At 33.1% G+C, this 17,849-nt stretch overlaps 1 protein-coding gene across 3 annotated transcripts; it reads left to right on the plus strand.

The window, feature by feature from the left end:
- Window positions 1-5: 5 nt before the first annotated feature.
- BuGZ (Bub3 interacting GLEBS and Zinc finger domain protein) lies at window positions 6-16,903 on the plus strand. Of its 3 annotated transcripts, XM_076365352.1 has the most exons (8): window positions 6-220; window positions 2,027-2,153; window positions 2,233-2,597; window positions 2,765-3,098; window positions 3,174-3,570; window positions 4,843-4,969; window positions 7,233-7,543; window positions 11,850-16,903. In XM_076365352.1, exons 1-6 carry the CDS (start codon window positions 180-182, stop codon window positions 4,938-4,940), a joined length of 1,362 nt encoding a protein of 453 aa, XP_076221467.1. In that variant the 5' UTR covers window positions 6-179; the 3' UTR covers window positions 4,941-4,969; window positions 7,233-7,543; window positions 11,850-16,903. The 3 variants fall into 3 exon arrangements, with proteins under 3 accessions (XP_076221467.1, XP_031835221.1, XP_031835223.1); XM_031979361.2 differs by lacking the exon at window positions 4,843-4,969; XM_031979363.2 differs by lacking the exons at window positions 4,843-4,969; window positions 7,233-7,543; window positions 11,850-16,903 and adding an exon at window positions 3,687-4,746.
- Window positions 16,904-17,849: the final 946 nt, after the last annotated feature.

Below are 17,849 nucleotides of genomic sequence, written 5' to 3' on the forward strand. Positions count from 1 at the left end.
TGCTCCTTCCGTCAAATGCGGAAAAGATGCAGTCGCCATTTTGCATTATCGGTTTTTATGTGTGTGTGTGTGTGTATGGTGCAGCTAGTTGCCACTTCAATTCATATTACGTAGTTGTAAAACATTATTAATTGGCATATTTTTGCTGATTTTAAATTGTTAAGACTCGTCAAAAAAGAATGGGACGCAAAAAGAAGAAGCAATCAAGGCCCTGGTGTTGGTATCCTTTTCTAAAACACCCTTCGTTAGGGGATACTTTACGTAACTGTATTTTTAGAACATAAATCATAGTCATTATTTCTGTTATTTTATAATGATTTGATTAAATATATCTCAATACCTTATTAAATTTTATGTTGTGCCTATTATTGTATTTTTTGTTAGTTGAAAATTGTTATTATTTTATAGGATATTTGTTTAACCATAAGAAATGTATTGAATTAATTACAATTACTGATTCTTTGAGAAATCAATATTCCGTTAGTAACTATACTTAACTGCAATTTTTATCCTGTTATAAGAGAATTTCATATACAAATTATAATTGTTTAATCTGATTACCTATGATTTCATAATACATGTTTTTGTAAATACTTCAAGATTTCTTATGATAGCTTATTAACATTATTTAATCAAGTGTTGAAGTACTAAATTATTCATATTATTGTCAACTAGATTTTTTTATATTTATTTAATTATTTATATTTTCTTTATAACATTCATAAAATCAATCATTTTGAGCTTATGTTTTCCTCCAGTTGTTAAATAAAAGTAAATTTTATTAGCTCTATATGAATGGTTAAAAAATTTTCATTAAGATCTTAACAAGTGAAATTGCAGTTATATCATTTAATAAATATATCTTAACAATAAATTTATATTTTTTTTAATTTAGAGTGCTTATATGAGATGTTAATTTATCTATAAATTTCAGCAATTACTTATGTTTATCGTACAGAATGATTGAAATATAAAGGCTTAAAAAACTTCTTTTTTTATGGTATTTTAATTGTAACTTTGTTTACATATCTAAAATTATATTGTATTAATGGTTTGATCTCTATAATGTATTCATTTCAATTAAAACAATTTAAGACATTTCAAAAATTATATTAGCAATGGATATTTATATAAAGGCAAACTTTATGTGATATAAGTACATTTTTTGCTGGGATAATCAAGTTTTCAAAATCACCATATTGTCTTTAAATAGAGTGATATATTTTATCATTCAGAAGAATGATAACATTTGTTTATAATTATAACCATGATTTATATTATACCAAACAATTTTCATAAGAATAATTTTTGGTATCTTGAATATACTACAGGGTATTCCATTATCTTATGTTAACCCTTTGTCCTATGATTTATTTTTTAACTATAATTGAAACAACTACTTTATTGCTAATAATTTATTAGGAAAGGAAAAAAAATGTTTATACTTATTCTATGCCTACGTTTACTCCAAAGGTTAATGATTGATAATAGAAAGTTAGTATTTAATTTATATTTAAAAAAAATTAAATAACACTTAGATTTGTCAAATTCAGTTTAACATTTTTGTCATGTGTCTGACATGGTACTGTAGGTCAATGGGTTAAACAATGTATCTTGTGTTAAATCCAAATGTTACTATAAATAAAGAATGGTATGTTAATGTGGAGAATCTTTAAGGATGTATCTGTTTTTAAACTCAACGTATTAATATTTTTGTTGAAAGTACATGTAAAGTTCTCAATGCATAGATTTTACTTGCATTTTTTATGTATAATTTCTTACTCAAACTACATACAAGTTCAATTTTAATAATAGTATGTGTAAATGATAATAATATACATAAACAATGCAAGTACATATTTTATATTTTGTAACATATTTTCTGTGATACGTATTAATAATCGTAAAGTTCTAGGACTTTACTTTTTATAATTATTGCTTTTATATATAAAAACAATTGTAAAATTATAAATTTTATTACTATAAGTTTTTATGATATTAGGATTTCCTTAATAAATTTAAAAAGGTATTGTAATCGAGAATTTGAAGATGAGAAAATTTTGATTCAGCACCAAAAAGCGAAACATTTCAAGTGTCATATCTGTCATAAAAAGCTTTATACGGGACCAGGACTTAGTATACACTGTATGCAGGTAATGAATTATTTGTGTTAGAGATTTATAACTCTGTAAATAAACTAAAGCCAAAAAGTAAGTATTTAATTTTTTTTAGGTACATAAAGAAGCGATAGATAAGGTTCCAAATTCTTTGCCCAATCGTAGTAATATTGAAATAGAAATTTATGGTATGGAAGGTATACCACCAAATGATGCAAAAGAACATGAAAGGCAAAGGAATGGAGGTAGACCCGGTTCACCAAGCTCTGGTGAAGATGAACCCATTAGAAAAAAGACAAAACCAGAGGGTTTGTTGGGTTCTGCGCCAGGAGCAATGCCTACAGGTTCAAATATGATGCCAGGTGTAATGCCAGGTATGGCAGCTCATCCTGGTATGCCACCAATGGGCCAGTTCCCACCACCCATGCACCATATGATGGGACCTATGGGTCCTGTAGGTCCACCTTTCATGGGACCTGGGTATGTATATTTTTTTCTTTCAAAAGCGACAGCGTGAAAGAAGAATAACTTTTGTGATATTAATTTAACGCGAGTTAGGTAAATACAAATTTAAAGTTTTCAAAACAATAAGTCAGCAGCAGAATAAGTTACAGGAATAACATAATCAATTTGAAATTTTTTTATAGTATGATGCCTGGGATACCAAGCATGCCCCCAGGTATACAACCACCAGTGTCGGGTGCATCTATTCCACCATCTCGACCATTATTTCCAAGTGCTGCAGCTGTTTCAACAGCCGCGTCTACAGCTGTGACCTCTCCTTTGGGGACAGATTTTAAACCGATTACATCAATTGCTGGTGGTTCTATAGGGCCAGTTAAACCAACATTCCCTGCTTACAGTAATGCTGATAGTAATACTACCACTAGTAATAACATTGGAAATGATCAAAAAGTAAATCTTATAGCAACTACTAGTGCTACCATCAAAATCATTCATCCACCAGAGGATCTGAGTTTAGTGAGTTGATGAGATACTATTTTATTAACGTTGAACTTGATAGAAAATGAAGAAACAAAATATTATATACTCTAGGAGGAAATTAGAGCAAGACTTCCAAAATATCAGCGACGGCAAAGTGAAGAAGCACGTTCCGCACAGGCCGATGCTAATCAGCAAGTTGCTGCTTTACAACAACAGCAACAACAGCAGCAACAGCAGCAGCAGCAACAACAAGCAGCTGCTGCTGCTAACGCAGCTGCTGCGTTTCAGGATCAACAACAGAGACAACAAGCTGCATTAAATGCTCTTCAACAGCAACAAAGATTTCAGAGACCTCCACAAGCGGTTATGGTTCCTGCATCAGCTGCAATGCCTGTTAGCTCTGTTGCTTTGATGGCACCGCTCATGCGACCTACTATGACCTTAGCTGCACCCGCTCTGATTCCTGGAGGTAACATGATGCGACCGCCCCCCATGGGCCTACCGCCAGGTAAGTGTTTATAATTTTATACGTTTATTCCCATTCCAATGAAAGTATTCCATCATGACCCATTTATCAGCATAAGTATCTAAATCATTTGAAACTTTTTTACATGCTCTTACCAGTATGTTAATTTGGAACCATGTCTGGAAGATTTTAAAGGAACATGTAATTCAACTTACATTTTCTTAAATATAACATTATTCTGTTCTCTTGAAGTACAAAAACTTCATGGTTTTATGATTATATTTTCTATTTTGAAGAAATAAGAAATGTTGTACTTGAAGTCTTATATTTTAGAAATTAATATATACGTAATACGTGTATATGTACATGTTTAGAATCAAAATGACAAAATCAGGTAATACCTTACGTACGTGCAGTGTATTCTTTTTCGTCAATTGTAATGATAAAATAATTCTATTGGATCTAATATAAAGAGACTTGAATGTTTCCCAATTGAATAGATACTTTTAAATGGTAACGACATCTAAAAGCTTGAAGTTTATACAATTCATTTACTGTAAATATATAGATTTATCATTGAGACAGAAATGTTTTTCATCTGACATTCATAGTATATTATACCTTTGCACTACTTCATCCAATACTAAGCAACCCTTGTCCATTCCTATGGCAATAAATTAGACTTGTCCAATGGCTAGTCATAAGTTATGGGTGAATGAGAAAGATGAAGACTTCGTACAAGGGAAACATTTCCCTCATATTGAAAGATAAGATTAGATTGACAAACTCTAAAAGAGAGAGGAGGGGGAAAGGAAGTATGACTGTTCAGATACTAGCACGCTCAGGATTCACCTGTATGCCAGAATTTGTGACAGCGTGTTTTGTTCGTTTATGCTTTAACGGTGCGTTTGCAGGGTGCCCAGTCACTCCTTGGTGAGTGTCGAACAAACCCAGTCTGGTTACTAAAACTGTGTTTTATACAAGCGCAACAAGGTTGGTCCTTAGCAATTAGCATGCGGTGACATGGCATATATATACATATATATAGCCATATATGTATGTATGTACATATGTATATGTATATATGTATGTATGTACACACATCGTTATATTTATTATTATTCTTATTAATTATTAATTACTGTTATTATTACTACTACTATTATTATTATTATCATTATTGTTACTATTATTATTCTTATTATTATTATTATCATCATTATCACATTAATACACCTATTTATATATATACATATATATATATATATTTATATATATAAATTTCTGTATATTTATATTATTGTCACTGGGCAGGTGGGTCGAGCGGCCAACGATATTGCATCTGTTCTGATTCCTTCAACGCCGGACAGCCACACTTTGATTTTGGACACATCACGACCCTTTGGACGTGAAATGCCTCTTCTCGAAACTAGAGTACTCGGTACCAGAAGCACGATTACGCTAGATTTATATTTTTATAATCGCGAACTATATATATTTATATATATACATATATATATATATATATTTAATATGCCTGCTTTTCAATTACAGTACATAATTCGCGATTTTTCTAAGTTACGTAGGTATACATATATATACACATACTATGTATATGTCTATATATAGTTGTTTATATGTATGTATGTATGTATACAAAATTCTTTCTTAAGTGATAAAACCACTACTACGAAATTAATTCGATTTTCGGCCGCTCGGCTGGTTCATAGTATATAATTTTTTTTTCCTTTTTCGTTTTATTAGCTTCTTTACACACTTTTCTCCACTAAAATCATGTTTTTCTTACGACACACTTGCCATTACCTCGCAAAAGTGTTATATCCTGTCTCTTCATATTACTTATATATAGCTTGAAATCCTGGTGTTGTGATATAGTAGTGAAAAACCGCTTTTTGGGCACGGTACTGACAGTCGTTCGAAGTTATTATTTTAAAAAATATGTAATCTTGATAACAATAGAATTATCCCTTCTTTATGTTTGGAAAGGAGATTCAGAGTTTCACTTTTATGAAAAGAAAGAAGGGATTATTTTTCTGTTATCGCTGTTCTTATGGCGGTGTATACTATAACCTAAAGAATATTTTCAGATAAACATATGTACTTTCCTCACACCATAGACTAGCTTCGACATCACACAAGTGATTTTAAAGAAATCGAGTCAATCCACAGTGTTAAACGGTTATCACTTTACTCAGTATGTTTATCATTCGTATAGACACACAGTAGCAATTATTTGTTTAATACACTTAATGCTGAAAGTGCCTACTTTAATATTAATGTAGAAGGGAGTAACTGTTACAATCGGAATTCTCATTTATCGTTGTTGGTTGAAGTTGCGAAATAACAATGTCAGAATAAGGTTTAACAAAATTTATGCTTCCACAGTTACTGAAATTCTTTGATGTCGTCAAAGTTTCACGTGGAATTGGATTATGCAAAAACAAATGTAACAATATTTTCAGCTTATGTTACCAATTGATCTTCTTGGAAGTGCTTTTGGGGCAGTGTTTAGGAAGATCGGCTGGCAGCCGAGCGATTTGCTCAGTTCACACAAAAATGTATATTGAATGAGTTTCTTTCTTTGGTATGGTGTGAGGTTTTGTGTGGTATCACAATTTGTCCGTTTGTTGTGACCTGTATTGCATATGCGGCACACTGCATGCTGAGCTCAATACCTTATATAGTTTGGCAATTCGCATTGATTAAAGTTGCTAGATAGACACGTAGGTGGGCTGCTAATGATAAACCTTTGCGGGTGTATACAGTAGACCTAGGAAACTCGAGTCTCTGTCATTACATCAGTTTACAAATGAGCACATCCTTCCAGCATATACAACATGTGCTTGGTTAAAGGTTTGACCTCATTTCGAATATACTTTCATTTTCATTTTCTTCTGTTTTTTTTTTTTATTTCTTTATGGTAGGTACATCAATGTATAATGACTCTAATCACTTGTATACTACTTGAAATTAATTTAGAAATGTATAGCACAGAGAACTGCTCATGCGATTTCTTGGTCTCTTATGAAAGGGAACACTGTCGTTTGATTTCGTTCATGGGAAGTCCATCGGTCGGCTGTCAGGCAACTTTCCGTTCAAAAGAGTAAAAGTTCTCTAGATCAGTTTGGAATAAATTGGAAGAGATGTTATTATTCCGTATTTAAAAAAATAAATTCAAATCTATGACGTATTCTCACGTTTCTTTCATAATTCGTAATTCCGTATTTTGTTCTATGGAACAACGCGTGGTCTCTAAAAAGAATGAAGGGCGGGTGGGAGGGTACAACACAATTTTTGTAAAGAGAAGAAAAAGGCAGAGGGGATAAACAGGAGAGGGGTATTATTACATTTCAGATAACATATATACGACACATGTATACACAGTTTCATTCATTTATGTTTAATTGTAATTTTTGCAACGTAAGTATGTATATATATATATATATATATATATATATATATATATATATATATATATGTGTATATATATATATATAATATATATAATATATAATATATATAATATATAATAATAATATAAACATACACACACACACACACACACGCGCGCGCGAAGACTATATAAAAAATCATTGAAAAGTAACAAAAGATGAATGGAGAAAAGATAAGGGGGAGATAATCTTATTCAAGTACATTTATTCATAATGCATTCTGGTTTACAGGTATGATAGGAGCGTTACCGCCGGGCGCAATGCACCCGGCATTCGCTGCTCCAATGGGTTTCCCCGGTGCGCCTATGTTGGCTCCGATGATGCACCCACGCTTCAGATGATCACCTCCAATGGACGGGCCCACCCCGCCACTGCACTTCGTGCTCTGGGCCCGCCCCTAAATTTTATTAGGGTCCGGACCTGACTGAGAGAAGAGGGAAGAAGCACGCGTAAAACATGTTAGTCCCGCGTGGAGAGACACACACTTCGTTGATCGGCTGCGGCTGCACTTGACGCATCTTCTCCCACGAAGTTTACACGAAGTTAGCAAAATCTTTGTTTTTTTAATTATATGTCATTGCAAAAACACATCACGTCAATGCCTGAGAGGGTTTACCAGGTGCAGTGGAAACGGTCGGCTAATTTTTCCAATTCGATTGCCAGACGAAAATAAATAATTATACAGTTTTTACATGCACGATAAGTGTCATGGGGAAAAAATGAATATCGAGTTCCTTTATCCTGAAGGCGTAACGATCGCTGGACGAGCAACATACATATAATTGACTGTCGTTACTGTGAAATGAATTTCTTCTTTTGTTGTTCGCTCGAAAGGTGCAATAGGGATTCGTGTTTACGACCCCCTTTTATCGATATTTAATAATAATATTGTCTGCGTACCTGCTATTGAAGTTGTAGTTTTATACAACAATTATGACATCGTCTTACGTTGACGGCTGTATGAGAAAAAGAGACTCATAAGCTGCTGATGTGGACGTTGTATTGTTGCAAAGTCGTACATAAATAATTTTACGCGTTACTTGTTGTGATACAAAATATCAAGTCAATCTTGAAAGATGGTAAATCTTTCGATTGGTAAGTCTAAGTGTAGGAGTGAATACTACGTTATCTACTTTTGCCCTCTTGTTTTATGGTAGACCGTTTCCACTCGCTGTTTCTCAGCCTCTGCACCAGTGTTCTCTTGGAGAGACGCGATTGCGGAAAGGTGGCCCTTCACACTGCAGCTGGAAACGGAATTCCGCTTTCACATACTTGTCCTCTTTCTACATCTTGATGTATTCTTTGAAGTAGTATACAGGCTACATTTCATTCTTTTCGCGATGATAATGTTGAAATATTATTAGCCGCAGTGTGAACATTCTGTCGCCTCAGGTTAGTTTGTCACAACTTTTATTTTGTTAACGCTTCAGATCAAATCGGTTTGCTTCTGCGCGGTGATTTATATTCACACGTTCTTTTTAAGGGACATTCACCTAATGAAAATTAAGGAAACGTTTTATCTTATAATAAAGATAGTATTCAAATTTTTGCTACATCGTATAATCACTGTGCATTGTGGTTCAATACTTTTTGTTGTGTGTGCAAGGTAAGTCATCTGAGAATGGAATCTAAAATATCTTAGTTGTTTCTAATGAGTCAACAAAATTATTTATAAGGGAAACAAATGTTTACTTACAAATCTTGTTGTATCATTGAAAGTAATAAAGATATTTTCGACTCTAATCTTAGGTGCTTCAACTTGTAGATATGCACACGAGTACTTTTAGTGATTAGAGGAGATATAGTACAAATTTTCAGTAGCTTATTTAAATAATACAAAAAGTGATATGCTTCTAATTAGAATAAACTTAAACTCTTGACTCCTTGTATTCATGTATATTGTTTTATTCACGTAGGATTGTTTATAGAAATTTTATTATATCTCTTCTAAGCAGTGTACAGGATGCAATGATATATATCACAGTTATATCAAAGTTTGATTCAGCACTTACAAGCACTTACAAAAATAAGCATCTATAAAAACATAAATTATATTTTGTTCTGTTTTCTAGTTATAGCTAATTTTTTAATTTAATAATTTAGTCATGTCCAGGTTAGTGCAATGCCATTGAAATTGAGGAATGGTCTAAAGTTTTATTAAATTTATAGAAATTGAACCAGATATAGTAAATCCCCTAAAGAAATTTCTAGTTAATATCAAATGTACATCCATATATTATTCATGTTATTTTGTTTGTTATGGATGGTTAATCAATAACAAAAAAGTAAACAAAGGGTTAAATTATCCAATTTTCCCCTATTTTATCCATTTAATTGGTTGCAGCAATTCTGAAAAAATCTCTTCTAAATTGATTTTTTCAATATTTTTTATGTAAAAAAGTAATTTATTTTTTGAATATTTGTATTTCCTTTATTGCATTAATTTGAATGTGATTATATTCATAAGGTCTGTAAATAATCTTATTTAATTGTTTACAAATAATGCATGATAGAGTAATTTATAATCAAGTTTTTAAACTACAAATGTGATTAGAATTTTGAATTAGACAGGTTTCGATATATGATTTTACGTGCTTGAGTGCTGAATTCAACTTCGAAATAGATTTAAAATATTGTTTTAAACGTTTTACCTAGGATGACCCAAAATGTAGAAACAGAGTTCAACTCTTTCATACGTAGAAGTGTAAAGAAATGATAGAGGAACGTATTTAAGGAAAATACTGCGGACCGATTGAAATTTAACTTCCTGTAATTTTATGGTAATTAATATTATTAATATTAATATATACATATACATATAGACATACATATAATCAATAGTTTTTTTGTTGACAAATCAATGTACTTTCATCCATCGTCAATGATTCTTTCCATCCTCGTACATCTGTATTTAATAACTTGATATGCATGTTGAATAAGTGTATTCGCTGAAAATTGATTACTTCTCCACATTTTCATACAAATTTATTAGTTCCGAACAAAAGTCTCACATTATACCTATTAAAATGTATCTAGGAGTAACGTAGTTCTTGTGTGTAATAGAAGAAACATTCTTATTTTACTCACGTAAAGGTATAAAATTATTTCTAACAATAAGAAGCTTCTATAATATCAAATTTTTTACCATCAAACGAATAGCGTAGTCGCGATAGCGTAGTTTATTCAGTGCAAAATAAGAGATAATAAAGTAACAATAATGAACGTTAATAACGCATAATAGCCTTTAAAAAAAGTAAAATCAATAAACGAAAATATAATTACGTTTTAACAGTGCGTCGTTGCATTTACACGAAAAGCAATAAAAATACCAGGAAGTTAAATTTTACGGTTTCTGAAATTGCAAGACCTGTGTAAAAGAATTTTTACGAATGAATGATGCGGCACGCGTTATTGCTTCAACGATTTCGCAGTGTTCTTACGAATTTAGTAATCGCATGTGATCGATCTAAAGGAAAATGATTTCGTTTGAGTTTAGATTTAACACTAGAACTACCGAGTAGACAAATTGACTATTTATAACTTTTTTATACAAGTTACAAGTTACAATGCATTTACTGAAATTTCGATTGTCTTATATTTTATCTTACGTATTACTATAACAATTTATTTAAAAGTTTCCTAGAGAATTGCATCTTTGCAATAAATAAATTATAAAAAATATAAAATTATAAATTATAAAAAGAAAAAATGCAAAATAGATCATTTTGACTCATCAGATAGTTCTAGTGTTACTTGTGCAAGCATAAAGGAAAAGATCACAGAATAAGTAACAGAACACTATATTAACTCTTTGTCCTATAATGACGAGTGACACTCGTGGTGAAGATTTTCAAATGAATTTAACAAAACTTAATGTTCCCCATTGTACATGAATTAAAGTAAAAGACTATTTTGCTGTTTTCAATATTTCATTTTCAATGATAACACGTACAATACAATAAATGAGACATTTCTTCGTATTTCTTGCAAGTTATTAATAGTAAAATCGGTTAGTACAGTTGTGATACAAAGAAAATTATATGGCAAGGGGTTAATATTTATTTCTATCATTTCATTTGCACTTCGACAAGGAATATCAAACATTAAAATCCACGTGTCACAATTGATTATACAAACTTCCTCAACATTTGAACTTAAACAAGTAGTTGACAATAGTCGTATTTCGAATCTGCCGTTAAGCAGAAGTAACCGATTCGATCCGAGAAAGCCTTCTTCCTTTGCAAGGAACATGTTGGCGACGCATGAGTGAGTGGTAAGTACAGAGGGTGCTTACAAAATCTGACACCAGCTCTCTCTACACTCGACTCACGCCATTTTCTTTACTTTATCATCCTGTACCCCCGATTACTGACTTCTTTATTTTTTTTTCTTTTTTCTTTTTTTTCTCTAATCCGATTGTGGAGTACAAATTGTCGTTCGGTGGATTTTATTTAAGTAAACTTATTTAAGACTAACAACCATACATCGCATACAAGACATTTGTAATTCATCCAGATGTCTACGGAGCTGCGTAAAGTTTTAACTATATTCGTTAGGCAGCGGATATTCGTCAATCTTTGTCAGTCGATGAAAATGGGAATCTGAGATCCATCGTTTCTCGGTATACATGCGTTACACAACGGGCACCAGCCAAGTTGGTGTTTTCATTTCTATCCGGCCAGCGTTTTCCCATAAACGCATAAAAATCCGCGGCCTAACCTATCAGACTCTACGATCGGACGAAACTCTGCTGCATCCTTCGAGAAGAACTTCTCTCCCCGCCCTCCCTTTGTCTTCTCCGCCATTGTTTCATCATTTTTCTTTTCTATCATTCTGTTTCTTTCTCAGGGTGTCTATTGATAGCAAAATGATATAATGCATCTGTAGAAAATGTTCACGTTTTTAAATGTATTGCGATCCTAAGTATATAAATCTGCGAGGAAATAACAAGACGAGGAGAGATGAAAAAATTGATAGAAAGAAAGAAAGAAAGAGAGAAAGAATGAAAAAAAGTTACGAAAGAAAGAGAGAAAGAAGGAAAGTAAGAGAGAGAGAGAAAGAGGGAAAGAGCAAAGATACTTTGCTAACAGTCATTGTATCTCTGAATAGGTTGACGGTGATCGAAATTTTTCTTTCGGAAATTTCTGTCGCCAGAAGCTCGAACTTTTCATACGTTTCATGCTTTCAGACGAATGGAAGTTGGCACGTTACCGTATTGAGAAAGTGTGGCGAAGACGGTGCAAGAGGAGGCTGCGACTAAAAAAAAATCATAGTAATCATGAGACCTTCCGTGCTCTCGTACGTTGAACGAAAACGAACCAAAAAAAACTCCCTTCCCCATCCCCCAAAAAACGAAAACAGGGAAAAACGTATCGTTTGCACGAAGTCCGTGGTGTTCCCAATTCAAGCTGTTCAATCGTGAGAAAAAAAAATAGCACACGCAGAAAACGCACGAGCACGTGCGAATCTTCTTTCTCTTCGTGACGAAGGTTTACCTCAGTAGGCACCCTGTTTGTCTATTCTTTCACTCGACTTTTACCAGTACTTCGAGAAAAAAGTAATGAAACAGCAAACCGTGTACAACACGTGTACGTACCTTAAAGAAAGACCTACACATCGTTATGAGTATACTTCATTTTCAAAAGAAAAAAAAAACAAAAAAACAAAAGGAAAAGAAAAAAAATGAGGGGTTGTCTTTCCGAATCGTTTCGTTTTCGCTTCGACGAGTCGCGAGCGATTCTATCATTGCAACGCGGATGACAAAAAAAATACGCGAGGCCGTCCATCGCTCCTCGAGAGGGCTGTTCAGAGAAAAAGAGAGAGAGAGAGAGAGAGAGAGAGAAAGAGAGAGAGAAAGAGTATGTCATGGCCGTAGATACACCAGTTTTTGACTGAGAAAGAGAGAGAGACAGATGAGAGAGATTGAGAGAAAGAGAGAAAAAGAGAGAGAGAGGGAGAGAGAGAGAGAGAGCTTTCCTTTTTCGTTGGCAGATTCGGCAGGACAATCCGACGGCAGAATTGGACATGTAGAAATTCTGTTATTTATTGAGTGTCACATTATCAACTTGTTTCGAATAAAGACGTTCTGTGGAAAGCTCGAAAGATTGGGCGTAGCCTGTCGTTCTGGGAAATATTTATTTCGCTCGGAAGTCTTTAACGGTACATCGGAGAACAATTGTACACCGTTATTGCCGGACTACGGGTTTTCATGCGGATCTAGACTATTGCCGACATTGTAATCAAAATTGTAATTTACTAAGATTGTTTAATGGAGATGTTTCTTTTTTGTCGTTCGTCTCGTTGCGTGTTATTGTAAGTACGCGTTTCGCGGATCGAAATCCGCGGTCCGGTCATTGCGCACCTCGTGTGTATATTGTTGTCAGTCCACGTAAACGTGTGGAAGTTGTTGAGGACACTTTGTCGTTTCTATTATTCTTGGTTTCTCCTTAATGCAGAGCTGCATGTTACATTGTACTACGTTCTCCCAGAATGACGGGCGATAGCCACATATTGTTTCAACCAATCACAGCTCTGACCGCTGTTGGACCTTATCGGTCCCTTGCCTGAAGGCAGGCGATTGTTTGGACCTACCGTCCTATGGTCGAGGTACATATGGTAGCTTCCCGATTTTTCGTTTTATATTCTTATCGTAATCGATGAAGAAAGTCAGTTAGCCCATTTCTCGCCGATCGTAGAAGAAGAATGATGAATGTGGATTTTTGTGAATTTCCTTAGCGTGCCTGAAAATGGACTTGGCAACTTTGCATTTCTGTAAACAGAAGAGAATATACAGACTAAACACGATCGCAGTTTAGTAATCATAATTTTATTATGAATTTGGAGAGAATATTTGGAATAGAAGCGTATGCTTCTACATAGATACGATAATAAGGAGTTTCTTACTGTTGTTTTACTATGATATCATTTAAAATAATGGGAGCATATTATAGATTTATAAAACACCGTTCTTCAAATGAAATTACGTCAATGTGTTATTTCATTAAAGAATTCAATTATTCGTTATAATCCATACGAAAAATGGGTTAACGAGTAAAGGATCTTATTTAAGAATGTTGAACGTCAGGTGATTGGTATTTACGAATAAATTCAATGAAAAAAGTACTTACACGCGGTTTTTAGAACGAAAACTTTGATATACAAGTCTTTATCGTGATTTCGTGCGACGATTATTTCCATCGCATCGTTAAAAATAGGCTGAAGGGCAAACCAGCGTTTTCGTGCAACACGTAAGCCTGAAAAATCGGGAAGCTTTGTATATATTCCTTGACCGCAGGGACGCGTGGCTGGACCGAGAAACAATATTAATCGTAATCAGTAATGAGTCGCGGGTAAATTGTATTAACCGACTCGATCGTTCGAAACGTTGGAACGAGAGAATTCTATTCAGACTCGTATTCTGAACGAGACAGCCGTGTTTTAGGATCCTCGATCATTTTTAATCACTTTCAAACACCGTTCAGTTCAGACTTTCTGTATTCGTTTAGAATTATTTCCGACACAACCAGTTGATCGTTAGAATTGCAATTACATTGACTATTGAAATTCTAATTATTGTTGCACGAGTGAACGTTATGGATTTCTATCTATGTATTTATTCGATTGTTTTACGACCCTTTTTTAAGAGATGTTTGATTAAAAATTGTGTTCGGAGAGAACGTAGCCTTCTTCTAGATCCGGCACTCTCGTTCGGCAGTTCGATCGTTCGTAGAATGCTTAGCTGGCTCTGTGTGTATATCGATACATCTGTATCTTACGTTGCGCAAGGACCCTTCATTATCCTTGTTCCTTTTTACGCTAATAATGTCTTTCCACTTGGTGACAGCGGATGCACGATTCGCTCGTGGGGGTCGCTTTGCTCGAGGAACCGGTAACGCGGTGGCTCTTTATATCATTCTAATATCTTTATTGGGCGGCTCGATCTATCGGGAATTAAGTGCTACCTTTGTCAGTCAATACCGAGACATATTTATTTTTACGAGAAATTATTTATGGTTTTTTTTTTCTACACACGGTTCTCTCTGCCCGTGTGGTTACTTCTAGTCTTTGTATATTTATTTTAAACGATTGTATGCAAAGAGTCGTTGATAGTACGATATTTTGTTGAAATGTTTGTACATACAGACTTCTCGTCACTTGACATCACCATCTTGTTATTGTTGATGTTATCGTTGTCTGTACAGAAAAGTGGATGTAATAAGATTTCATTGTTTAAAGGCGAACATTGGATGTAAGTAATTTTTTTCAACAGTGTTCTTAATTTTTCATTAATTTCTTTAGACCTTTATGTTTCGAACTGTTACATTCAACATTAGAATGACGCTTTAAAGTCTTTTTTTTACTAACTTTAGGACAAAGAATTAGTGTCTAAGTCTAAGTAAAATTGAATTGATATTAATTAACGTTCTTTTTGTAATTAATCAATTGTAATTAAGCAATTTCTTTTTATAAGTTTATTATTTTTAGGAGTACTTACCAGAATATAATTCTTAAGACTCGAATTTAAAGCGTTAACGAAACGTATTGTAATTCTGATATAAAAGGAAAACGTGTTACTGTTCGAAAAAGCAACTTATGGATCTTTAAAGTGTTTTGATGTAGACAAATTTCACTTCATTCGTCTTATGTATCGCCTGAAACCATGCTATTTCACTTTCATCCACTTTTTCTCTATGGATAATCATATTGACGTGAATCAAGATGATTGGTAGGTGACCCAGTCTCTGTATTTGTGTTGCCCCTAGAACGACACGTGAACGCTTTCATGTCCTATGTAATTGTGTGGGGTTACATAAGGAAGAATGAAATCTTGGATATCTATCTGACATTTCTGGTTTATATTTATGTATTTTAGCCCACAAGAAAGTTAGTGTACTACGTCCATTGAGAAAAGAAAAGTAAATCGAAATTGAAAAGTTATTGAACAAAATTAAAGTTCTCGATTATTATGTTTTTATAATTGTTACTGTAAACAAAAATATAGTTGCAAACGCGTGGAAAATATGTAAAATGTTTCATTTGCATAGAAACCAAATAATTTTGAATTCTCCTCATTTTTGTTTCATATTTATTAATCAACAGAATTTGCAGAGCTCAATGTAAAGTAAGTTAGCAAAAGTTGCTAACTCGTTTGGAATGAAAAAGATATTGTTCTAAGGACATACTAATTTTTCTTTAATTTTGCAACGAACGAATGTGTTTTAGATACAAATGTCCAGAAATATTGTTAACGATTTCAGACAAGTATTCATTGTCATTAATGTTCGTGCTTATCTTTCTTATTTGTATGCGTAGACTTATCCTCTTGTAATTATTTTTGACATTTATTAGCACACTTGTAGAGACCGTTAAAATGTTTTGTGCACTCCTACGACCCTTAGTGTCGTTCTAGGGTTAACCGAAGAAAATAGTAAATACTGTTTTAAATATAACGAATTAATCGTAGATTTGTACAATATTTTCGGTGGAACTTTTTGCCTTTAATATTACATTATTTTACGGGGATTTGTAACTTTCTTCTTCTTCATTTTTTTCTTTTTTATTTTTTGTGTAGTAGAAGCAACGTTCTCGGTAAAAACTATAAACATAGTGGGATTCTGTTTTACTGTTTTAGTTTCTTTTTCACGTGCAATTTTTGATTATAGATCTTTATAATGCAAGTATTAAAACCTAATTCTAGGTCGCACTTTATTCTTGCGCGGACCGCTTAAAGGAAATTTAGCAGTAGTCTCTACTCTTCAACAACATTGTTGTTTTCAGCCGACTGCCATTGTGCAGAAGGGACAATAATGTCCCAGAAACACGAAAAAAGAAACATGGGTGACATTCACACCTGTACTTTTTTGAAACAAGATCAATAAATAAAAATTGTTCAGTAAGATTGATTCGGTAGAGCTGTGTTGCGATTAATATCATCGTCAGATCAATCAATTATTAATTCAGTCATTCTTCGAAACTTTTGTAAGATTTCCGGTAGAAAACGTCTACCAAACAATGAAAATTATCATTTTCAAAGACTGATAAACTAAACGATTATACTAATCGCAATGACGCTTATTTTTTCTTCATAATCATTGAGCACTCTTCTTACCTTTGATATTGTAAAAGGCTAATATTTTTATTTTTTACTGTTAGTAATTTTTTAATAATTGATAATTATTAAATAATTACATTATTATGTATAATAATTAATAATCAGAATATTCTTTAATATTCCCTAAAAACAATTAAACAATTGGTTTACTTCTGTCAGCCCATTCTTAAATTTTAATTATATTCATGTATAATCACGTTTCTGTTCCTTTTCCAACAATTTGTTCTTCTTTCGTTGGTTCTTGGAAACATGAGATTTAATTGAACAGGATCGAGTTGAGCACCATTCGTGGATAATCTCGAATCGTGCAAGGGACGAGACAAAGTATTTCAGTGAAAAGAGCATGGAGGTCGCGGATGCTCGAAAGGTTATTAGGTGAACGGAGTGCTGGTAGTTAAAACTTTTTAAAAAGCGCACGACAATTCCATGGAATTGTTATAAAAATAAAAAGGAATTTATTCTGTTGCATCATCACGTTGCATGAATATACGCTCCACTTCGAGTAAGAAGTTAAAAAATGATTTCTCGTTTTTATATTCTAGTATTATAAAATATTAAAAACTAAGGTACTGTACAAATAATTATTGTTTCATTAATGTCCGTAATACAACTAAAATCTACGTTTATTCTACATTTATAATAATATCAAATGTATCAAAAATAACTTTCTCCTATTTTATTTCCCTATCGAATATTTTCGCTTCTACTCCAAAACCTGCGAATAATAAATTACAAGC

Source organism: Nomia melanderi, chromosome 3, assembly GCF_051020985.1.
Source record: "Nomia melanderi isolate GNS246 chromosome 3, iyNomMela1, whole genome shotgun sequence".
NCBI classification, from domain to species: Eukaryota; Metazoa; Arthropoda; class Insecta; order Hymenoptera; family Halictidae; genus Nomia; species Nomia melanderi.

Bases quoted from the DNA above. Each gene is read 5' to 3' on its own strand.
- BuGZ (XM_031979361.2), top strand. From the start codon at position 180: ATGGGACGCAAAAAGAAGAAGCAATCAAGGCCCTGGTGTTG. The intron at 2,598-2,764 runs GTATGTATATTT...ATTTTTTTATAG, and splicing joins CCACCTTTCATGGGACCTGG to TATGATGCCTGGGATACCAA. The intron at 3,099-3,173 runs GTGAGTTGATGA...TATATACTCTAG, and splicing joins CACCAGAGGATCTGAGTTTA to GAGGAAATTAGAGCAAGACT.